Genomic DNA, 17,753 nt, shown 5'->3' with positions numbered 1-17,753 from the left:
AAATTCCCTTGATGGCAAATAGCAGTTTTCCTTAGAGAAGTCTAGTATTTGCATTTGATATTAAAAGCACAGATTGATCAGTTTGGGCCAACCGGTAGGATAATGTAAACACTCATAAATATTTTACTTTTATTTATTAGACAAGTTCTAAATCCAAGCTGCATTGGATGTAAAGGGGTATGTCCTACATTCAAGTCAGCAATCAATTGCAGTGCTACTTATTTCTCTGCCACTTTGGCAACTGTAGGCAATATACTAATCGGTCTATAGTTTTCTGAATTTGGTTGCTCACCAACTTTAAAAATCGGTGTCACTATGGCTAATTTCCAAGCATCTGGGTATATACCTTGTGTAATTGAAAGATTTATTATATGGGTGATAGGGACAGCTATATCCCTGTATGTTTTTAAAAACACAGAATCTAATCCATAAGCATTTTTTTGCTTTTGAAGTTCTAAGTGAGTCTATAGTGTTTAAAACCTCAGATTCTATTAAAACCTCATATCTTATCCAAACTGTATTTGGTTCCACCCAGCACCATTGTAAACCCTCCGGTTCTACTTGCCCCGCTCTGAGCAAAATTGAAACTGGCATCTCTGGTATGGGAGCTGGGTGCGTTAACAGGGATGCTAAAAACCACATCTTGTCGTTTCAGTTTCTTAGGGCACTTAAGGCAAGGGGAGTGAGATTTATTCACAGTTTCTAGATAAACACCCTAGTTCCTGTAGTACCAGATAGGGCTGTGCAACATGACAAGATGTACTGTATATTGTAACGACCAAAAAAAGTTTCATATCATGCTCTATTTAATTTGTAGTCTCTTAAAAATGTACATTGTTTATAGTAATACTTTTTCTTAATTTAAATGAGTGCAATTTTAAATGCCATTATGAGGATGCAGACAAAAACCTGAATAACAGCATTGTGAGAGTTGAAAGTACAGCATTTTATTTAGCACTATTTTTGTGTATATATTTTGTTTATGTTGGACCTGTAAACAAAACTTCATAAGTTTTTGAAAAGTGTTTTATATTTTAATAATGTTTATTTTATATTTCTACATTTGTAATCTAAAATTTGCTCTGTAGTTTTAAATAAAGTGAGAAATATGTTTAAATGCTGGACATGTTACATGTGGTCAATATATTGATTGATGTTATATACAGTTCTGTGTAAAAGCCACCACCAGGTTAGGGAGGCTAAGGCTTTAGCGCAGATCTATCTGTCTAAAACAGAGGTGCCCAAACCTATAAATATACCAAACTGTATAACATTGTATGGTAACTTCCTAATTTAATAATATAAAAAAAATACATAGAACAAATACTTTAATTCTATCAATTAATAGAATTTATCAATAATTTTATATATATATTATATATATATCTCTTTCTCTCTCTCTCTCTCTCTCTCTCTCTCTCTCTCTCTCTCTCTCTCTCTCTCTCTATATATATATATATATATATATATATATATATATATATATATATATATATATATATATATATATATATTATTTTTTTATTTATTTACAAAACCAAAAGAATTCACTCAATGGTGTTTTTAGCAACATGCCACACTTATGTATCGGTCAACATCTTTTAAAAAGGTGTTTTAGGGTTTCATGACCCTTTAAAAAGCTGATTAATGCACATTTAGTTTAAATATTTCATTTCAGTTTTTTTTTTTTTTTTTTGTAGCTCAGTAATAATACAAATAAAGAAAGGGTTATGTCAAATTAGAAATTAACATCTCTGTTTGAGGGATTTGCCCCAACCTTCCCCATCATTTGTCCATCTCTTTTCTGATTGGTTGGCAGGCAAAATCAAAGGTTACCATGGGCCAACTTTGGCCTGCGGGCCCTAGTTTGGGCATCTCTGGTCTTAAAGGTATGGAGCAAGTGCAGTGTTGTTGCATTTTGGTAAACTATACCTTTAAAATACAAACAGAAAATATGGGAAATATGTACACATTGTTCAGAATTAGAACATAATTACTTTTAGAATTAAAAGATTAGAATTAAAAGTGTGTTGATTGCTCTGGCAGCAATGAAGATCAATCCAACACAGAAACTCAGTATAATTCTCTAGCTTCTTTCATATGTCTTAAACAGTTAGACCCGAATAATCTTGCTAGAAGCTGTATTTTCTGGTTTTATTTTGATAAAGAGAACGAGAATATATCATGCCATTATCTCCTTACTAAAACAACAAACTTAACTGGGTGCCAAAGACTTTTGCACAGTTATCAGGATATGAGATTTTTGTCATATTGCCCAGTCGAGTACCAAAAATAAAACATCTTCTCCCATCTCATCCAAACTGTATGTGTTTTGTAATAATTAGGTCATAAATGCCAGGCATAATAAATACAAACTGTCACAGTGGTTGTTGTTGTTTGCCTCGACCTCACTAATGATGCATGTCTTGTGGTAATGCAGGCCGTCCGACATAAATAGAAAGGGAATTTCAATCAAATAGAGAGCAGAAAGTGGGTAAAGCGGGAGAAGAGGGCCTTTCTTACTCTCTATAGTGCGTCATTTCTGGGCTGGTGAGCTTCAAAAGCCGAGAGGGCGAATAAGATGCTCATTGTGTAATCGTGAGCCGCATGAATAGCTATTCAATGCCAGCCGAGGTGATGCTGGGGGCGGGATGCACTTATGCAAAGTGGGAGTCGTGAAATGGTGGTCGTATCAACTGCTGGAGAGCTTTTGAAGGCCAAACTAAGAAGTTTAGCTCACCTTTTATCATTCATAAGACAATAAACTGTGCAAAACAGCAGTGCGGTGGATCTAAAGGCCTTCGTTTAGAGCTCCCAGAAGGATTCATTTCTCACGGACACTATAGCATTAAAACTGTTTCGTCTCAGCATCCATCAATAAGCACAAAAGCTTTCTTGGCTGGCACTACTTCCTAATTTCTATAAGATGCTACTTTTTCATTCTCTCCTGGACGAGAAGTGAGGTGAAATAAGGTTGATTTTTCTGTTTAAACCCATACTAATGTGCCCCTCTTATAACATTTTAAATATTTTTAATTTTGTTCCTGCTGTACATTTCGGTATGATTTTATGTCCAGTTCCACTGTCAAAAGGTATCTAAAAGCGAACCTTGCCGTTCCACTTTTTGGGCACCCTTTGCAAAGGGTACCTAGCACAACAAAATAGTAGCAAATGGCGGAGCAAGACGTGCAGCTGAAAGCTATTGGTTTACAAAGAAACGTCACTCGTGCATACACAAGCAGAGAATAAAAACAAAGAAACCGACATTTTAAAATACACAGCCGAGACATTACATCGTGATACTATATGCACATAATAACAAGCCATGGTTGACCTGAGCTCAGACAAACCTTGTTGTTGTCTTGAAGAACAGCCACAAAGCAAAGAAGAACAAAATCAGTCATGTCCTGTTGTTGTTTTATGAGGCTGTCTAAAGTTGTGAGCAGTTTCACTTTCTCCAGGGAGCTTGCGATGGCTTGTGCGTGCGTGTGTGTGTGCGCGTGTCTATATTTAAAAGAACAAACTTCTTGAGCTGATTTTAATTATATGCGTATGATTTGTGAAGTGCTGCTGACATCCGAACCTTTCATAAACAGACAAACGCCAGAGTGAAGCGCGACAAACCAAAAGAGAAGCCGATAAACGAAGGAGTGAATGATTCTTTCACCAACCTAAAACATGAACAACCTGCCATGTTTAACTACTATCATTAGCTTTTGGACTATTAAGAACTCAGAATGATGAAATTACTCTCAAAAAACCAGTAGTTTTACAATATCAATCTGAAGTTCACAACCTTTGGAAAGTATGTAAAACGATCAAAAAGTCTTAATTTTTTGCGATCCTGCAAATTTCTTTATTTAAATGCTGAATAATCGCAAAATATATACTGTAAATCTCATAAAACATCAGATTCCAAACCATATAATTAAATAATATATATTTCAGTTTGCAATTAACCACTTGTAGACATTGTATATGCAGCACATGTGATGTATTTGAGTGTCTCTTGAAAAATAATGTCTCACCTGCCCTAGTGCCCCCTACAATCCTCACATTACATGAAAGTGGGGGAAAATTGTTTTGCAGCCTGTGCAGTAAGCAGATGCTGATGAAGTGCCAAGAGAGATTTATATGTGAAGTCAATGCAAAGATACGACTAGACATCCTGTGGTGCAAATCGAGTGAATGACACAGCATGAATTGGGCCTTTTTTACATTTGACATGCTTTAGACTACAAAAGAAAGTGGGAGCAAACTTATAACAAACGGAGTGATGGAACATACAGAAAAGCAAGCAGCTTACAATGATGGAGATTCAGGGCTCGAAATTGCGACCATTTTGGTCGCATATGCGCCCGAAAATTAATCTATGCGACCTATTAATAAATTTTGGCGCATTAGTGCGACTACAGATAATGGTTGTAGTGCGACCTGTTTTGAGTTTTTGTAAAAACGTGCTGCTGAATCGCTCTTCCCTGCCGCTGTATTGGTTCCTATTAGCTGTCAATCACTCAAGACTTTCCGCTGTTAGATGACAAGGAATGAGCTTTTATGACCACGGGAAATACAAACGGCTGAAGAGTGATAACTTAAAGCACACAGGTTTGCAAACCCTATCTAAAGTTGAGGGCGCAGATGAGAGCGATCATGACATGTGGTGAATATTGATCCGCCAGCTGGGATCCATCGAGTACGTGCTTTTCGGAGAAGGTGCCCTAATCTCGATGCGTTGCATTCGATGCGTGTTCAGCGCAAATGTCCGCTAAAAGTCTAATTTAATACTGTACATATCATCGTCAAAGGAGCTCGCCTTTACTAAGTTTACACTGAAACTGCGGCTCATAACAACGAACGGTATTGCGTTGGTGGTCATCGCAGGAGTCCTGCTCTGCCTGCTCATAAATTGGGTCGGCTGACTCGCCTGCTTTCTACTAACACAGAAAAATGAAGATCAGGCAGCCTGAGCTCAGACTGAACCTTTAAATTGACACAAACTGAAACCAAAACTTATAAATAGTGATAGAAGTGAGACTTTACTTACTTTCTCGTCTATTCTTTTTTGAGGTGTATGTTATTTTTTATTTATTTACTGATGACTGTTTTGCATCTTTCAGCATTAAATTGAATTATTTATTATAATATTTTGTTTGTTTTGTAGCAGAAATATTATTTGTTAAATTGACATGCATATAACAACAATAGTGCAAAATAAATATTTCTTACTGCAATGCTTCATTTTTGTTTGATGCAAACTATACATTTATTTTTCATAAAGTAACAGACTTTTTATAGCAGATATTCATGCACGTCGTTTAAGGCAGCATCATAATGAGAAATGTAATTCATTGTTACTATTATTGTCATTTTCATCATCATTAATATTCTATAATTATTAGACATTCATTTTGGAATTATTGCACACAAATATCAAGTCATCACAGCGATAGTTGTTTCTGTTTTTTGTTAGTCCTATTGATGTTGTTTTAAAATACAATAAATCCCTTGAAAAACAATGTGCAGCGGTGCTCATTCATTTTTTCTGGTGCTCCTAAATTTTTTTTGGTGCTACTAAATATTTGAAGTTGGCAGCACCGGTGCTACCAAGTAAAAAAGTTAATTTCGAGCCCTGAGATTGGTTCAAGGATAACAGCCTCTGCACGTCACGGAATTGAAGGACGTTATTTTTGCTGTACATGTATGACTGGTAGCCTTGTATGATGTGCATCAAATCAATAAATTATTCCGCTTAACTCTTTTCTCTGCCACTGATAAGAGAAAATGCTTCTCTGCCATTGACGAATTTTACAACTCTTCCATTGACGAGTTTTCAATTCTCTTTCATTGTTGAGTTTTACAACTCATTCTTGTTCTCATCCTTGTTCATCCCAACATCCTTGTTTTAAGTTTATTATGATAGGGGAAGCTCTAACACATAGCTGTCAAAGTCAATTCCTGGAGGGTTACAGCTCTGCACAGTTTTGCTCCAACCCTAATCAAACACAGCTGATCCAACTAATCAAGGTTTTCAAGATTCTTTTAGATCAGGTGTGTTTGATTAGGGTTGAAGCAAAACTGTACAGAGCTCCGGCCCTCCAGGAATTGACTTTGACACCCCTGATTCAACGCATGTCCTGAGTGAGGTACATGATTTATTTATTTATTTATTTATTTTTTGATGACAATTTCATTTCTATGTGCACTTTTTCAAGTAAAAGAATCTGTTACATTGCACACTACATGATAGATCTGAAAACAGATCTTTAAAAGTAGACTTTGAGATGAGAAGTATTGATTTATTCATGATGGTCTTGTTCTGTGTGTGTTGTTTTGCAGAACGAATCTCGTATTCTTCGCGTCAAGGTCATTGCTGGCATTGATCTTGCGAAGAAGGACATCATTGGTGCCAGGTAAGGAAGAACTGAAGGAGGCTTTTCCGGAGACACTGCGCAGCACCACACCTGTTCAGTCTGTTCAGTCATTCATTAGCAAATGCAAATGTTGGAACCACTTGGATGTGTGTGTGTGTGTGTGTGTGTGTGTGTGTGTGTGTGTGTGTGTGTGTGTGTGTGTGTGTGTGTGTGTGTGTGTGTGTGTCTGTGTCTGTGTCTGTGTCTGTGTCTGTGTCTGTGTCTGTGTGTGTCTGTGTGTGTCTGTGTGTGTCTGTGTGTGTCTGTGTGTGTGTCTGTGTGTGTGTCTGTGTCTGTGTGTGTGTGTGTGTCTGTGTCTGTCCTCCTTTAGTTATGTGCCACTCCAACCGAGCTGCACTCTGTGAGGCTTTCTCTCAATTTAGACAATAGACTTATCCAAACAAATGATCTGTCTGCCAGGAAAGGAGCACAAAGGAAAAATGCTTGGCTGATCTGATTTGTGCAATGCTGCAAGTTCTGTTTGTTTAACTTTGAAGTTGTCAGATCCTAAAGTCAGAGGTCAGAGAGTGCATACATTACTAACAGCATCATTTAAGATGCAGAGAAGGCGTTTCATCGTATTGATGGTCCTGTCTTTTTTTGTTTTTTGTTTTGGAGAAATTTGACATAGGTGAAAATTTTGTGCAGTGGATCAAAGTGCTGTATTCCAACCCATGCTCTGCTGTATTGACGAAATATTTTCCTATGCATAGGGTGACCAGGCAGGGTTCCCGGCTGTCTCTGCTTTTGTTTGCGATGGCTATAGACAAAACATCCATTTCAGGTTTACAGAAAGGACGTAAACATCGTAAGATTGTGTTATATGCAGATTATGTATTCAAGGCGTGACAATAACACCCCCCTAACCCGCCAAATGCGGTTAGATTTCAGCTGTGGCAGGTTAGAGAGCCACTCTCACTAGAAACTTTTTCTGGTTGAAAATAATTTTTAAATTGCCAGTGCTGGCTCGTCACTAAAGTAGAATTTTAGTTTATCACTGTTTGTCAATATACAAGATACTGTGATCTTAGAATCAAGAAGCAACATGACTGATAAGCGTTTGCGTGAGCAAAAGAAATCAGGTGAATACTAAATGGGAGGATGATCATGCGCGCGGTAAGACACCGGCAAACCTCTCTCACTGACTAGGGCTTTAGTGTTACGCGCACAACTGATGTGATGCTCGGGAATGCTTGAAAGCTCCCGTTTCACAATTCCTTGAATAACCTTGCCTGAAAACGCAAGTGGTTTGATCTGTTCTCTTTGAAACAGACTGGAAAAAAGTGATGCTCATGCACCCACAATCCTGCTGCTTTCAAGAGCTTGAGACTTTTTGTAAGCAGCAGCGGTTGCCGCTTTCGCTTTAATCATTCTTTGAACAGATTATTAATATGTCTAAAGTTAACCGTGCGCTTAATCATCCTTTCATTTTCACACATGGAATGTTTTTCACGTGTTTTCTTTTGCTTACATTTATTTTTTAAATTATGGTTTAATTATACTCCTTTACAATAACATTGCTTTAATAGGATACTAACTCTCTAATTTATATATAGTTAACAGGTGATTCGGGACCATTAGCCTGGATAGACTACTGTGTATAGTTTTAGATGCATGAGAATAATTTTTGTTAAATGTTAGTTTTTTTTTTAAACATTTTTGTTGAGTAAAAAGTGAATCTATACAGCTATATTTTGCTTGTTTTTACATATTATTTAAAATTTGTGGCAAGGAAATGATTGGTTTAGTGTGGCTAGAGAGAAAATTGGTAAATCCTTAGTGTTGAGTCTGAAAAAGTCATGTGAAATAAATTTAATTGCAATGCTAGTAGCGTTGGAAAACCACTAGCCACAGTGGCTGGTGATCAAAAAGGTTAATGTCAAGCCCTGGATGTATTGCAGTTTTTTAAAATCTAAACCTTTTAAATCTCTTCCTTTTAATTGATTTAATTAACCGCTTTTAACCTTTTCTGGTTATAAAATAAATTAACAAAATCTGAATCTATGCCGTTAGGTACTCTTATTTCCAAACCTAATACGGTGCCCTGTTTTTCTTTGAAGTGGTCACCTTTAGATTTTATTAATCTAGGAGTTTTTATATCTTTTAAGGAGATGTACAAATCTTATTTTGTTCCTTTATTCGATAAATCAATACAGTAAGATTTTGAACTACGTCGTTTTATGAATGCATCTGTTAAAGGAATAATTTAAAATTAATTAAAAATAAATGGTGTTAATCCAACTTACTCATTAGTTGATTTTAGGAATCATGAAATTTCGTTAATATTGGTGTTGGCTTATGTAATTTCAGTAGTATGTTTTAAATGATTTGTATATTTAAATGGTTAATTATTCATATATATTTACCAATTAAAACAAATTTTAGGATAAGATGGTACAACAAAAATGCTACTTGATGTATGCTAAAAATAATTGAAGGTTTCCTTTTTGAAAAGTTAAACTGAGATATTATTGAATTTTTCAAATAATAAACTTGCTATTTTGAAGTAGGAAGACTGAAATGAGTAATTTCTTGTTCAATAGTATGTTTCAATTAAAAAAATACAACTTTAATTTCTTGCAATATTCCACAGGTATTTAAATGCAGATTTTAAAAAAAGGGGAATAAAATTAAAAAACAAAATGATACAATAAATACTATACATTTTATAATATAGCGTGGAAAATAAGTATTGAACACGTCACTATTTTTCTCAGAAAACTTCTTTCTAAAGGAGAAATTTTCCCCAGATGTCGATAGGAACCAGAGAAATCTACATACGCAAAGAGAACAAATTAGTTTACTAATAGTTGTGTAATAAAATGAAATGACACAATGATCTAAAACGTAGCCAAGTAAACTCTCAAATGCATTCAGAGAAAGAAAATCAAGCTGTAGAATGGCCCAACCAATCACCTGACTTGAATCCAATAGAAAAAAATTAATAAATAAAATTGAAATTTGAGACTCACAGAACCATCAAGATTTTTACACTGTTAAAGTCTGTGAAAAACTCGCACGTGAGCAACACATGTGACTTCATTCTCCATATGAGAGGCGTCTTTAAAGGTGCAGTAGGTGATTGTCTTCAGAAACATGTTTTGTTGTGCTGGTTGAAAGTCTCTTCACAGTTCAATAGTAATGATTACAATAAATTATCTAAATGTGTTTATGTATTTTTCCAAAAAAATAGCTCAAACTGTCTGTCAGCAAATGTAGATTTGGATTCTGCGCATCTGTTCACGCAGATCCGCCATTCGCGCATGCCCGTCTGCGTGAGCGCCGCACGTTCACGAGACAATCACAGATGCTGTGAAATCAAATGCTGAATTGAAACTTTTGAAAATCCTAAATCAATATTGGAGTTTCTTTTGCAAGCTAGAGGAAGGATGACAACACCACAGCTGAAATATTACTGTTAGACTGATAATGTTCTGTTTTAAAACTATATTAGTCATGCTAAGCTTATGTTAGATTGTGTTGTGTTATGAATGGCTTATATGCACAGATGCATTGTTCAGCCACTGAAATCTGGGACCTTTGACAGCATCAATAATGAAGATTTTTAGTTTAACAACAAAACATCAGTAAATAGCGCTATTCCGCCTAACCTATACTTTACTGAGCTGAAGTTACTTTTATATTCACATTGCTTCATTTTTGAACAATATCAGCCTTCCTATACTGTTTACCATAATACTCTGAAATAGCATGTACTGTAAGTGTGGCTTAGTAATAAATGTAATTCCTGCAAGCCGCCGGCCAAACACTAAGTAACTGGCGAGTGACATGAACTAGTAGGTTTTCTGTTGTGACGCGGTGCGCACGTTCGCGATTTCAGTAGGCCAGGCTTTGAATCACAGTCCATCCCTGCCGTCCAAAGATAATATGCTAAGCGGTTAGCATTTTGGCAGATCACCTACTGCACCTTTAAGCTGTCATCACAAAAAAGTCTTTTATATAAAGTATTAAATATATAACATATAATAAATATTGTTTCAAAGCAACTTTACAAAAGGTGCACATTATAGCATTACAATCAAAATCAGAAAAGTTAAAGTTATCAGTTACCATAACTTATTAGTTACTGCAAACTTTATTAGTTACTGTATATACTGCAAATGTTTTACAGCAAGCATGGTAAACTGCATTTTCATTCATGCATTTATTAGGCGATCATCACCAATATCAGTTTACATTTATTGCCCCTGATATGCTGAGCAGTGTAATTTGTCCATGGCTGTTGATTAGCTAGCTAATAAATAATGTGAAGGGTGAAGTCGAAAGCGATAGCTTGCATTTACAGCTTGTAAATTAGCAGACAAGGCTTGCCATTAAACTCTATGAAAAATCTGAAAGAATTATTTTTTGTTTTTATTTTACTAATTCCACTACTTTTATGTTTTTCAAATTTTCCAATCTAAAATTAAGGTAATTTTGACTTTCTCTTTGACGTTTCTATGACTTTCTAATTTTAAGCTAGTATTTTATTTAGTATCTGTTGTCCTTTTCAGAGTTGTGACTTGTTAGAGACCCAGCAGGGGCAGGTAACCTTTGATACCAAACCACTTTAATTCTTAGAAAGCTTAACAATTGACACCTAGTCACAAATTTCCAAGAGTTGAACTTCAACTTTAAAGTGAAGGTGCTTGGCCAGAACGTGTATACACCACTTAGATAAATAAGGCCTTATCTGCTCTGCCCCACTCTATTGCGTAATGGACTTATATTTGTTTTTACAGCTTAACATGCTAGTTTATTTCCTTCCCTTTTTTCTCAGTTAGAATCACTTAATTTAGTTCAAGATAAAGAGGCAAAATCACTCATTAAGTTTTGATTTGTGATTTGCAGTTTTGTATATCTTCGAAATTTTCTGTGGACATTTAGTAGTATTATTTGTAGCTTACATGATTGGTCAAAAGTTTAAAGGAAAGTATGATTTGTAAAAAGGTTTTTTTAAAGAATTTTAGGATAATGAAGACCACTTTTGTTTTATTAAGTTGCTGAACATTTGTAATATGAAATGTAAATGGATTTTAAAATATAATTATTCTAAAGAAGAACAAGTCTTGGGAAATTGCTGCAATATGTCCAATTTGATTTTGTGGAAACTGTTATAATCGATTTATTTATTATTAAATACATTTTTATTTCATTTTTTTAATTGATTACATTTTAATATTTAATATTGTATTTAAATACATTTTTGTATTTTATTTTAATTCTATTTTATTTATTTATTTATTTTGATTTTAATTATTAGAAAGTTTAATTTTAAAAAAGTTCAAATTAAAGAAGTAATACATTTTTTATTAAATAATTTAATATTTAATATTTTAATTTAATCAAATGTTTGCATTTTAATTTTATTCTATTTTGTTTATTTATTTATTTTATTCTAATTATTAAAAGTTTAATGTTATATTTTAAAAAGAAAAAAATGTTTTTATTAAATTTGTAAGTTCTATACTTTTGTTTTTATTCTATTTGTTTATTTATTGATTTGTTTATATTTATTCATTTATTTTTGTTTTTTTAAATATTGGAAAGTGAAAAAAAAAAACTTTTTGACCCAAACCAAATGAGATTCAAATGTATGCAAATTCCATTTAAATCTCTTTCTCATGTCAGTGTTGCAGGAAAAATAAATTTCTAAATTATAATAGTTCACTGTCTCAGGGGATTTGAAAGAAAATTTTACCTAAGTTAACCTTAGCTAATAGTTTTCCAAACTACAAATGGGCTCGAAGCACAGTGTCTTTCAGAGAATCTATTAATTCAACTGCCATCTTCACAACACAACCAGGCAGCCCACTATTTTCAATTAACTGTTTGCCATTGAAAATCTTGTGAGTGCACAATTGGGGGTTGATTTTGGAAACTAAGTCCAGTGTGAAAAAAGACTTCATCAAAAAGTCATCTTTTTCCTTTTAACTGATAAGAGCCACTTCCTTTTCATCAAATTGAGCAACATCATTTTCCGTTCACTTTCTATGTTTGTTTCCTCCTTAGCTTTCTACTGTCAACAACTTAAAAAGCCCTTTTTTAAAAAGCCAAAAAGATATTGAAAAAGCAAAGTACAAAAGCATTGACTGTGATGGAGTCTTTTGGAAAGAGCACAAAATATCATTGTGTGACCCTGATTACAAATGTGAAATTGATTTAATGCAACATTAATGAAGAAGTGAGTGATTTAGACACTATTACTGTTTTTATATATATATACTGTTTTTGTTTTTGCTGTTTCGCCAATGAAAATAGTTCTAGACTAAGCTGGAGCAGAACATTTGCAACACTAATGTTTTGTTCAGTCAAGAATTTGTAATATAAAAAAATGTTTTTTATTGATATTTACTCTCCCAAAGGATGCATTTGTTGATTTAAAACTTTATATAAAACTGTTCAAAATGAAAATGAGTATTTACAATCTGTGGTTTCAATATTGCTGCTTTTAATGCCATATTTATTTATCCATGCCAAACCTAATCCAGCACAAAAGCACTCACTAAATGTGAATGATTCTCTTAGAAAAAAAAAGATATATTTGTCAATATTGTACACTCGTATCGAACAATACGATTTCTACTGCTATTTTCTATGACTGGTTGCCTCATATCACTTTATTTTTTCTGATCTGGTTTGTAAAAACAATTCCACAAAAATAACTTTTGATAAATTTTATAATAAATATAAATAAACATTGGACCACAGCAAAGTCTCCTCTCTCCTAAACGTATATGATTACAAATCCCTCATGCAAATTTAACAGTGTTGCGTCTACAAAAGCGTCAAATACACCACATTAACAGTAAAAATGTTACGTTTGACCTCTTCCCAACAGAAAAAAACAGCAATACTGAAAAAGATCAGTATAAAATCTTCTGGTTTTTGTATCGAATCAAGGAAGAAATGAGGTTGGAATGGCTTGTGTTTGTGTTTTCTCTGTGATTTCTCTCTCTCTCCTGTGGTGTAGACGTCACTGCTCCTTCTGTTGTCACTGTGTTGATCTTCTGTAGACTCCAGCAAACCTGTCTACTCCAATCCAATCCTCTCTCTCTCTCTCTCTCTCTCTCTCTCTATATCTATCTATCTATCTATCTATCTATCTATCTATCTGTCTGTCTGTCTGTCTGTCTGTCTGTCTGTCTGTCTGTCTGTCTGTCTGTCTGTCTGTCTGTCTGTCTGTCCGTCCGTCCGTCCGTCCGTCCGTCCGTCCGTCCGTCCGTCCGTCCGTCCGTCCGTCCGTCCGTCCGTCCGTCCGTCCGTCCGTCCGTCCGTCCGTCCGTCCGTCCGTCCGTCCGTCCGTCCGTCCGTCCGTCCGTCCGTCCGTCCGTCCGTCCGTCCGTCCGTCCGTCCGTCCGTCCGTCCGTCCGTCCGTCCGTCCGTCCGTCCGTCCGTCCGTCCGTCCGTCCGTCCGTCCGTCCGTCCGTCCGTCCGTCCGTCCGTCCGTCCGTCCGTCCGTCCGTCCGTCCGTCCATATATCTATATTTATATCTATATATAACTATATATTCACATATTTACATATATTTATATATATATTTAAACCCCTATCGACCAATATGATTTCTTCTGTTTGGTCACTTTTTTTGTGCTTTTTTCTGATATGTTTGTTCCACAAAAATAACTTTTGAGATGTTATTATAGGTAATTAAGAGTTTAAATGTTAAAAAATAACATCTGACCACATAAATGTCTTCTCTTTGCTGAACGTATATGAACGTATTCTTGATGTTTTATAGTCTAAATGTTTGCCCCTTGCGATATTTAATAAGTTCTATTACCTATTTATTTTAGTATGATTTTACACTGTAAAAAAAAAAATCAACTGTTTTAGTTGAATCATATGAACTTTTCTAATCGTCTCAACTTGAATCAATCAAACTGATTAAAAATATTAAGTTGAACTTTTTACAATTTAAAATTACATTACCCCTCTTCCAATCACAACCATGGCATTAAAAGAGAAGGAAAAAAAAACTCCACATATCTACGCATATACAGTACACACATTAAAAGTATATAACAAAAGTAATAAAAGACAAAAAGTAAACTAATAATAATAAAATGTATATCATTCCAGACTTTCTGAGCTGACAGTGAGGGAAAAAAAAGTCTCCCATATTTGTTCAGTCCATACTCCATATGTTATCATTTAACATGAGAGGCTTGGCAACATCCAAAAAAACAAAAGAAATATGCAAAAGTGGTACATCTTAATAATAAAAGCTAACTACCTAACTAACTAACTAGCTGGTCATATAATCCTGAATCACAAAACCTTCCAGACGTGCAGCCCTACTCAATGAGGTCTTTTACATTCAAATATGCCTATATGGAGAGTCCTCAAAAACCACCATTAAGAATGTTTGTGTGTGTGAGAGAGACTTTCGCCCGTCAGTATAGGAAGTTTGTGCATACCAATATCTCACCATTCTAATAGCCATTATGGGGATCTGATGTAATACGGACAGATTTGTTGATGGCATGAGTGTGTCTGGGTCTGGTGTGTTTGCTTGATGAGGATGAAGCTGCATCTGTGCTAATTAAAGCAGAAGACACGCAGCTGAGCAAATGGACGCCACAAGGCACCATCACAGATGTCTGAACGTGGAGGGAGGAGGCTCTGATAGGACAAAATCTGTAGACTCTCACATCTTCCTCACTTCTACTGTACTTTCTGAATCCTCAAGCTTTCACTCTTTTTTTGTGTGCTATCTAACTGCTAGCGACACACTTCACTTCAAACTGCAGGGTTCTTAACCTCATGTTATCTTTGACAGCAGATCGCTATCAGCCTTAAAAGTCCTTGAAAATGTCAATGAGGCTGCTGTTTTTTTTTTTTTTTTTTTTTCCCACAGTTCATAATCCTGTTGGCCTTTATTTCCCTGACTTCCATCAGTAGAGATCATTAAGTCGAGAGAGTTCTCTTTCTCAGAATCCCCCCTTTTGTTTCGGATTTCCCCTGAATCCCCTCTAATTTCAGCTTTTTGCACTCAATCAAGTAGCCTACCGAACCAAGTCCACTGTGACAAAGTGGCCCTTCTCTATGGTAACTGTGCGCACTGTTGGTGTCCCCGTGACACCTGAGCGGCTCCGTGGCCTTTACCGCTGGAAAATGGGACAGTGATTTGGGAGTCTGGGGTTTATCTAATGCAGGCCAACAGAATCAAGGATCCAAGAAATTCCAAAGCAGACATATTTTTCCGACTCTTGCCTTTAACTTCAGGCTATTTTCAGGATGACTTAGCCATTTTTGTCAGTTGTTTTACACATCTTTATATTTATGCATTTGACATTTACATCCTCACACATAAATGTGTCCCTCATCGCTTGACATGAAAATGAAATTCCACCTTTTTTAGCCAGAGAATATCCGTCTGTGTAGTGTTTATGAAGGCGAGACAGTCCAGTCTCAGAAATGGCATAGTGTCTTAGGCTAATCAAGAAAAGCTGAATCTTTGCATAAACATTCAATTAGAGAGGATGGGAAATCCAGACACTGCAATTAAAAGCCAGAGAAGACCTGCACAACAGTCTAAAGGAAAGACCGAAATGAAAATAAATGCCCCAGAAGCTGGTGAATGTAAAATGCTGAGTTTGTAGAAGCGACTTTTAGGCTAAAACCTAATTTACATACTTCAGCTAATTGCAGAAAGTGTGTGACGGTGTGAAGTATGCGCTGTCAGGAATGAATTAAGCTACAATGTCTGTTTACAGATACTGATATGTCATGAATTTTTTTTTAAATGACATTTATATAATCGGTAGTGGTAGTGTACCTGGGCAGGATCATCTACCAGCTGGGTGGATCAGATACAGACGTTGAGGAAAAGCAAGAACCACTTTCAACCAGCTCAAGAACATCTGGGCTTCGAGAGAACTTACTTTGGCCACTAAGGCCTTTCTGTTCAACTCCATTGTGAAGTCAGTATTGTTGTAGAGGGTCGAACCTGGAAGATAGAGGTGTGAACCTACACTAGTCTCACGGTTCGGTTCGGTTCGGTTATGATTATCATGCCATCGATTCGGTTCATTTCGATATTTCGGTGCATCACGGTGCATTGACGATGCTTTTCATACACAGTTTTATTTTTTCTTGACAGCAGCAGATCTTGTATTAAAATGTATGAATATATTTATATTTATATATTATTTGTAATACAATTTTGTCATTTAATACAAACAGCCAGATATATAAACTGTAACTTTAAACAAAACGAGCATTAAGCAAATAATATAAACAAATATAAATTTCCAGCTCAATTTCTGATACTTGTCTAGTTCTCTTACACCTCTTTGATTGGTCACACCCTCAACAAAAACGGTTGCGATTGGCTCTTGCGCGCTGCGCTCTTCACAGATGAGTGACACTGAGTGGCAGGCAGCAGCGGCGATCTCACAGCTGATGTATGATAGACACGGTGGAGAAAACTCAGCAGACACGCGCTCGTTTCTTTATCCAGAAGTAACGCTGTAAAACAGCCGAGAGGAGAAGAAAAGCCACGCCAGCAGGTCGAATGGGCCACTGTTTGTGTGTGTGTGTGTGTGTGTGTGTGAGAGAGAGAGAGAGAGAGAGCGAGAGTGAGAGAAAGAGAGAGAGAGAGAGAAATGGAATACTTTCATTCTCTCGATCTCAGTGATCTCTTTTATTGTATATGTCAGTGAAAGACTGATCCAGCAAACACACACAGTGAAGTTGTGCACAGTTTATAAGATTTAAGTAGTTAGAGCGTTGTAAATACTAGCGATCGCCTCCCTCGTGACAGAGCGCATATAAGGTAAATGACGTCAGTAATAACCGGTTATGATTATTACTCAACCGATATCGAATTGTCCGCGTCTGCATCGCGGTGCACCAAAGAAACGATTAATGTTGACACCCCTACTGGAAGATAACTCAAACTACCACCTGGAGAATCCAGACATTCATCAACACCTGGTAACAATTGACCTATGGGGAGGTACCTGTCAACCCCCAATAGAAGCAGAAAACGGTACACGTTTCACCATATGCCCAGCCTAATATTTTCACTTGCCGAAACCGTTGAAACCAACATTTGTTGTTGGCCTGAGTAACCAAAGGTTTAGCTATAGCAGCACGGCAATGTATATTGAGCCTGTGGAGCTCCCGACAAACAGTTTTGGTGGTAACAGGAGAGTTGAGGTGCGCATTTTATTCTGCAGTGAGTTGGGCAGCTGTGGTTTTATGTTTTTTGGATACAATCTGGGTTAGCACTTGGTCATCCCTTCCAGACAGCTTCCTCTTGATTCCAGAGTTACTCCCTTTGGATGTGGTTCATCCTTTTTTGGTGGTATCCTGATATTTATATAATCAGTAGT

General features: G+C 36.0%; 1 protein-coding gene across 28 annotated transcripts in view; it reads left to right on the top strand.

Annotated features, from left to right (window-relative positions):
* The window catches only part of nedd4l (NEDD4 like E3 ubiquitin protein ligase), a 152,491-nt gene that overhangs the window by 28,508 nt on the left and 106,230 nt on the right, over positions 1–17,753 (top strand). For all 28 annotated transcript variants that reach the window (XR_015520013.1, XR_015520012.1, XR_015520011.1 and 25 more), the window contains exon 2: positions 6,337–6,410. Coding sequence is in view for 25 of the 28 variants with exons in the window: in XM_087300874.1 (XP_087157000.1) it covers positions 6,337–6,410 (74 nt within the window). In the remaining 3 variants the exon portion in view is untranslated. The remainder of the gene's footprint in view (positions 1–6,336; positions 6,411–17,753) is intronic.

Source organism: Danio rerio, chromosome 21, assembly GCF_052040795.2.
Source record: "Danio rerio strain M-AB ecotype USA chromosome 21, GRCz13ab, whole genome shotgun sequence".
Classification (NCBI taxonomy): Eukaryota; Metazoa; Chordata; class Actinopteri; order Cypriniformes; family Danionidae; genus Danio; species Danio rerio.
Note: the sequence above shows the minus strand (reverse complement) of the source record. Positions and strands in the feature narration are given on the sequence as shown.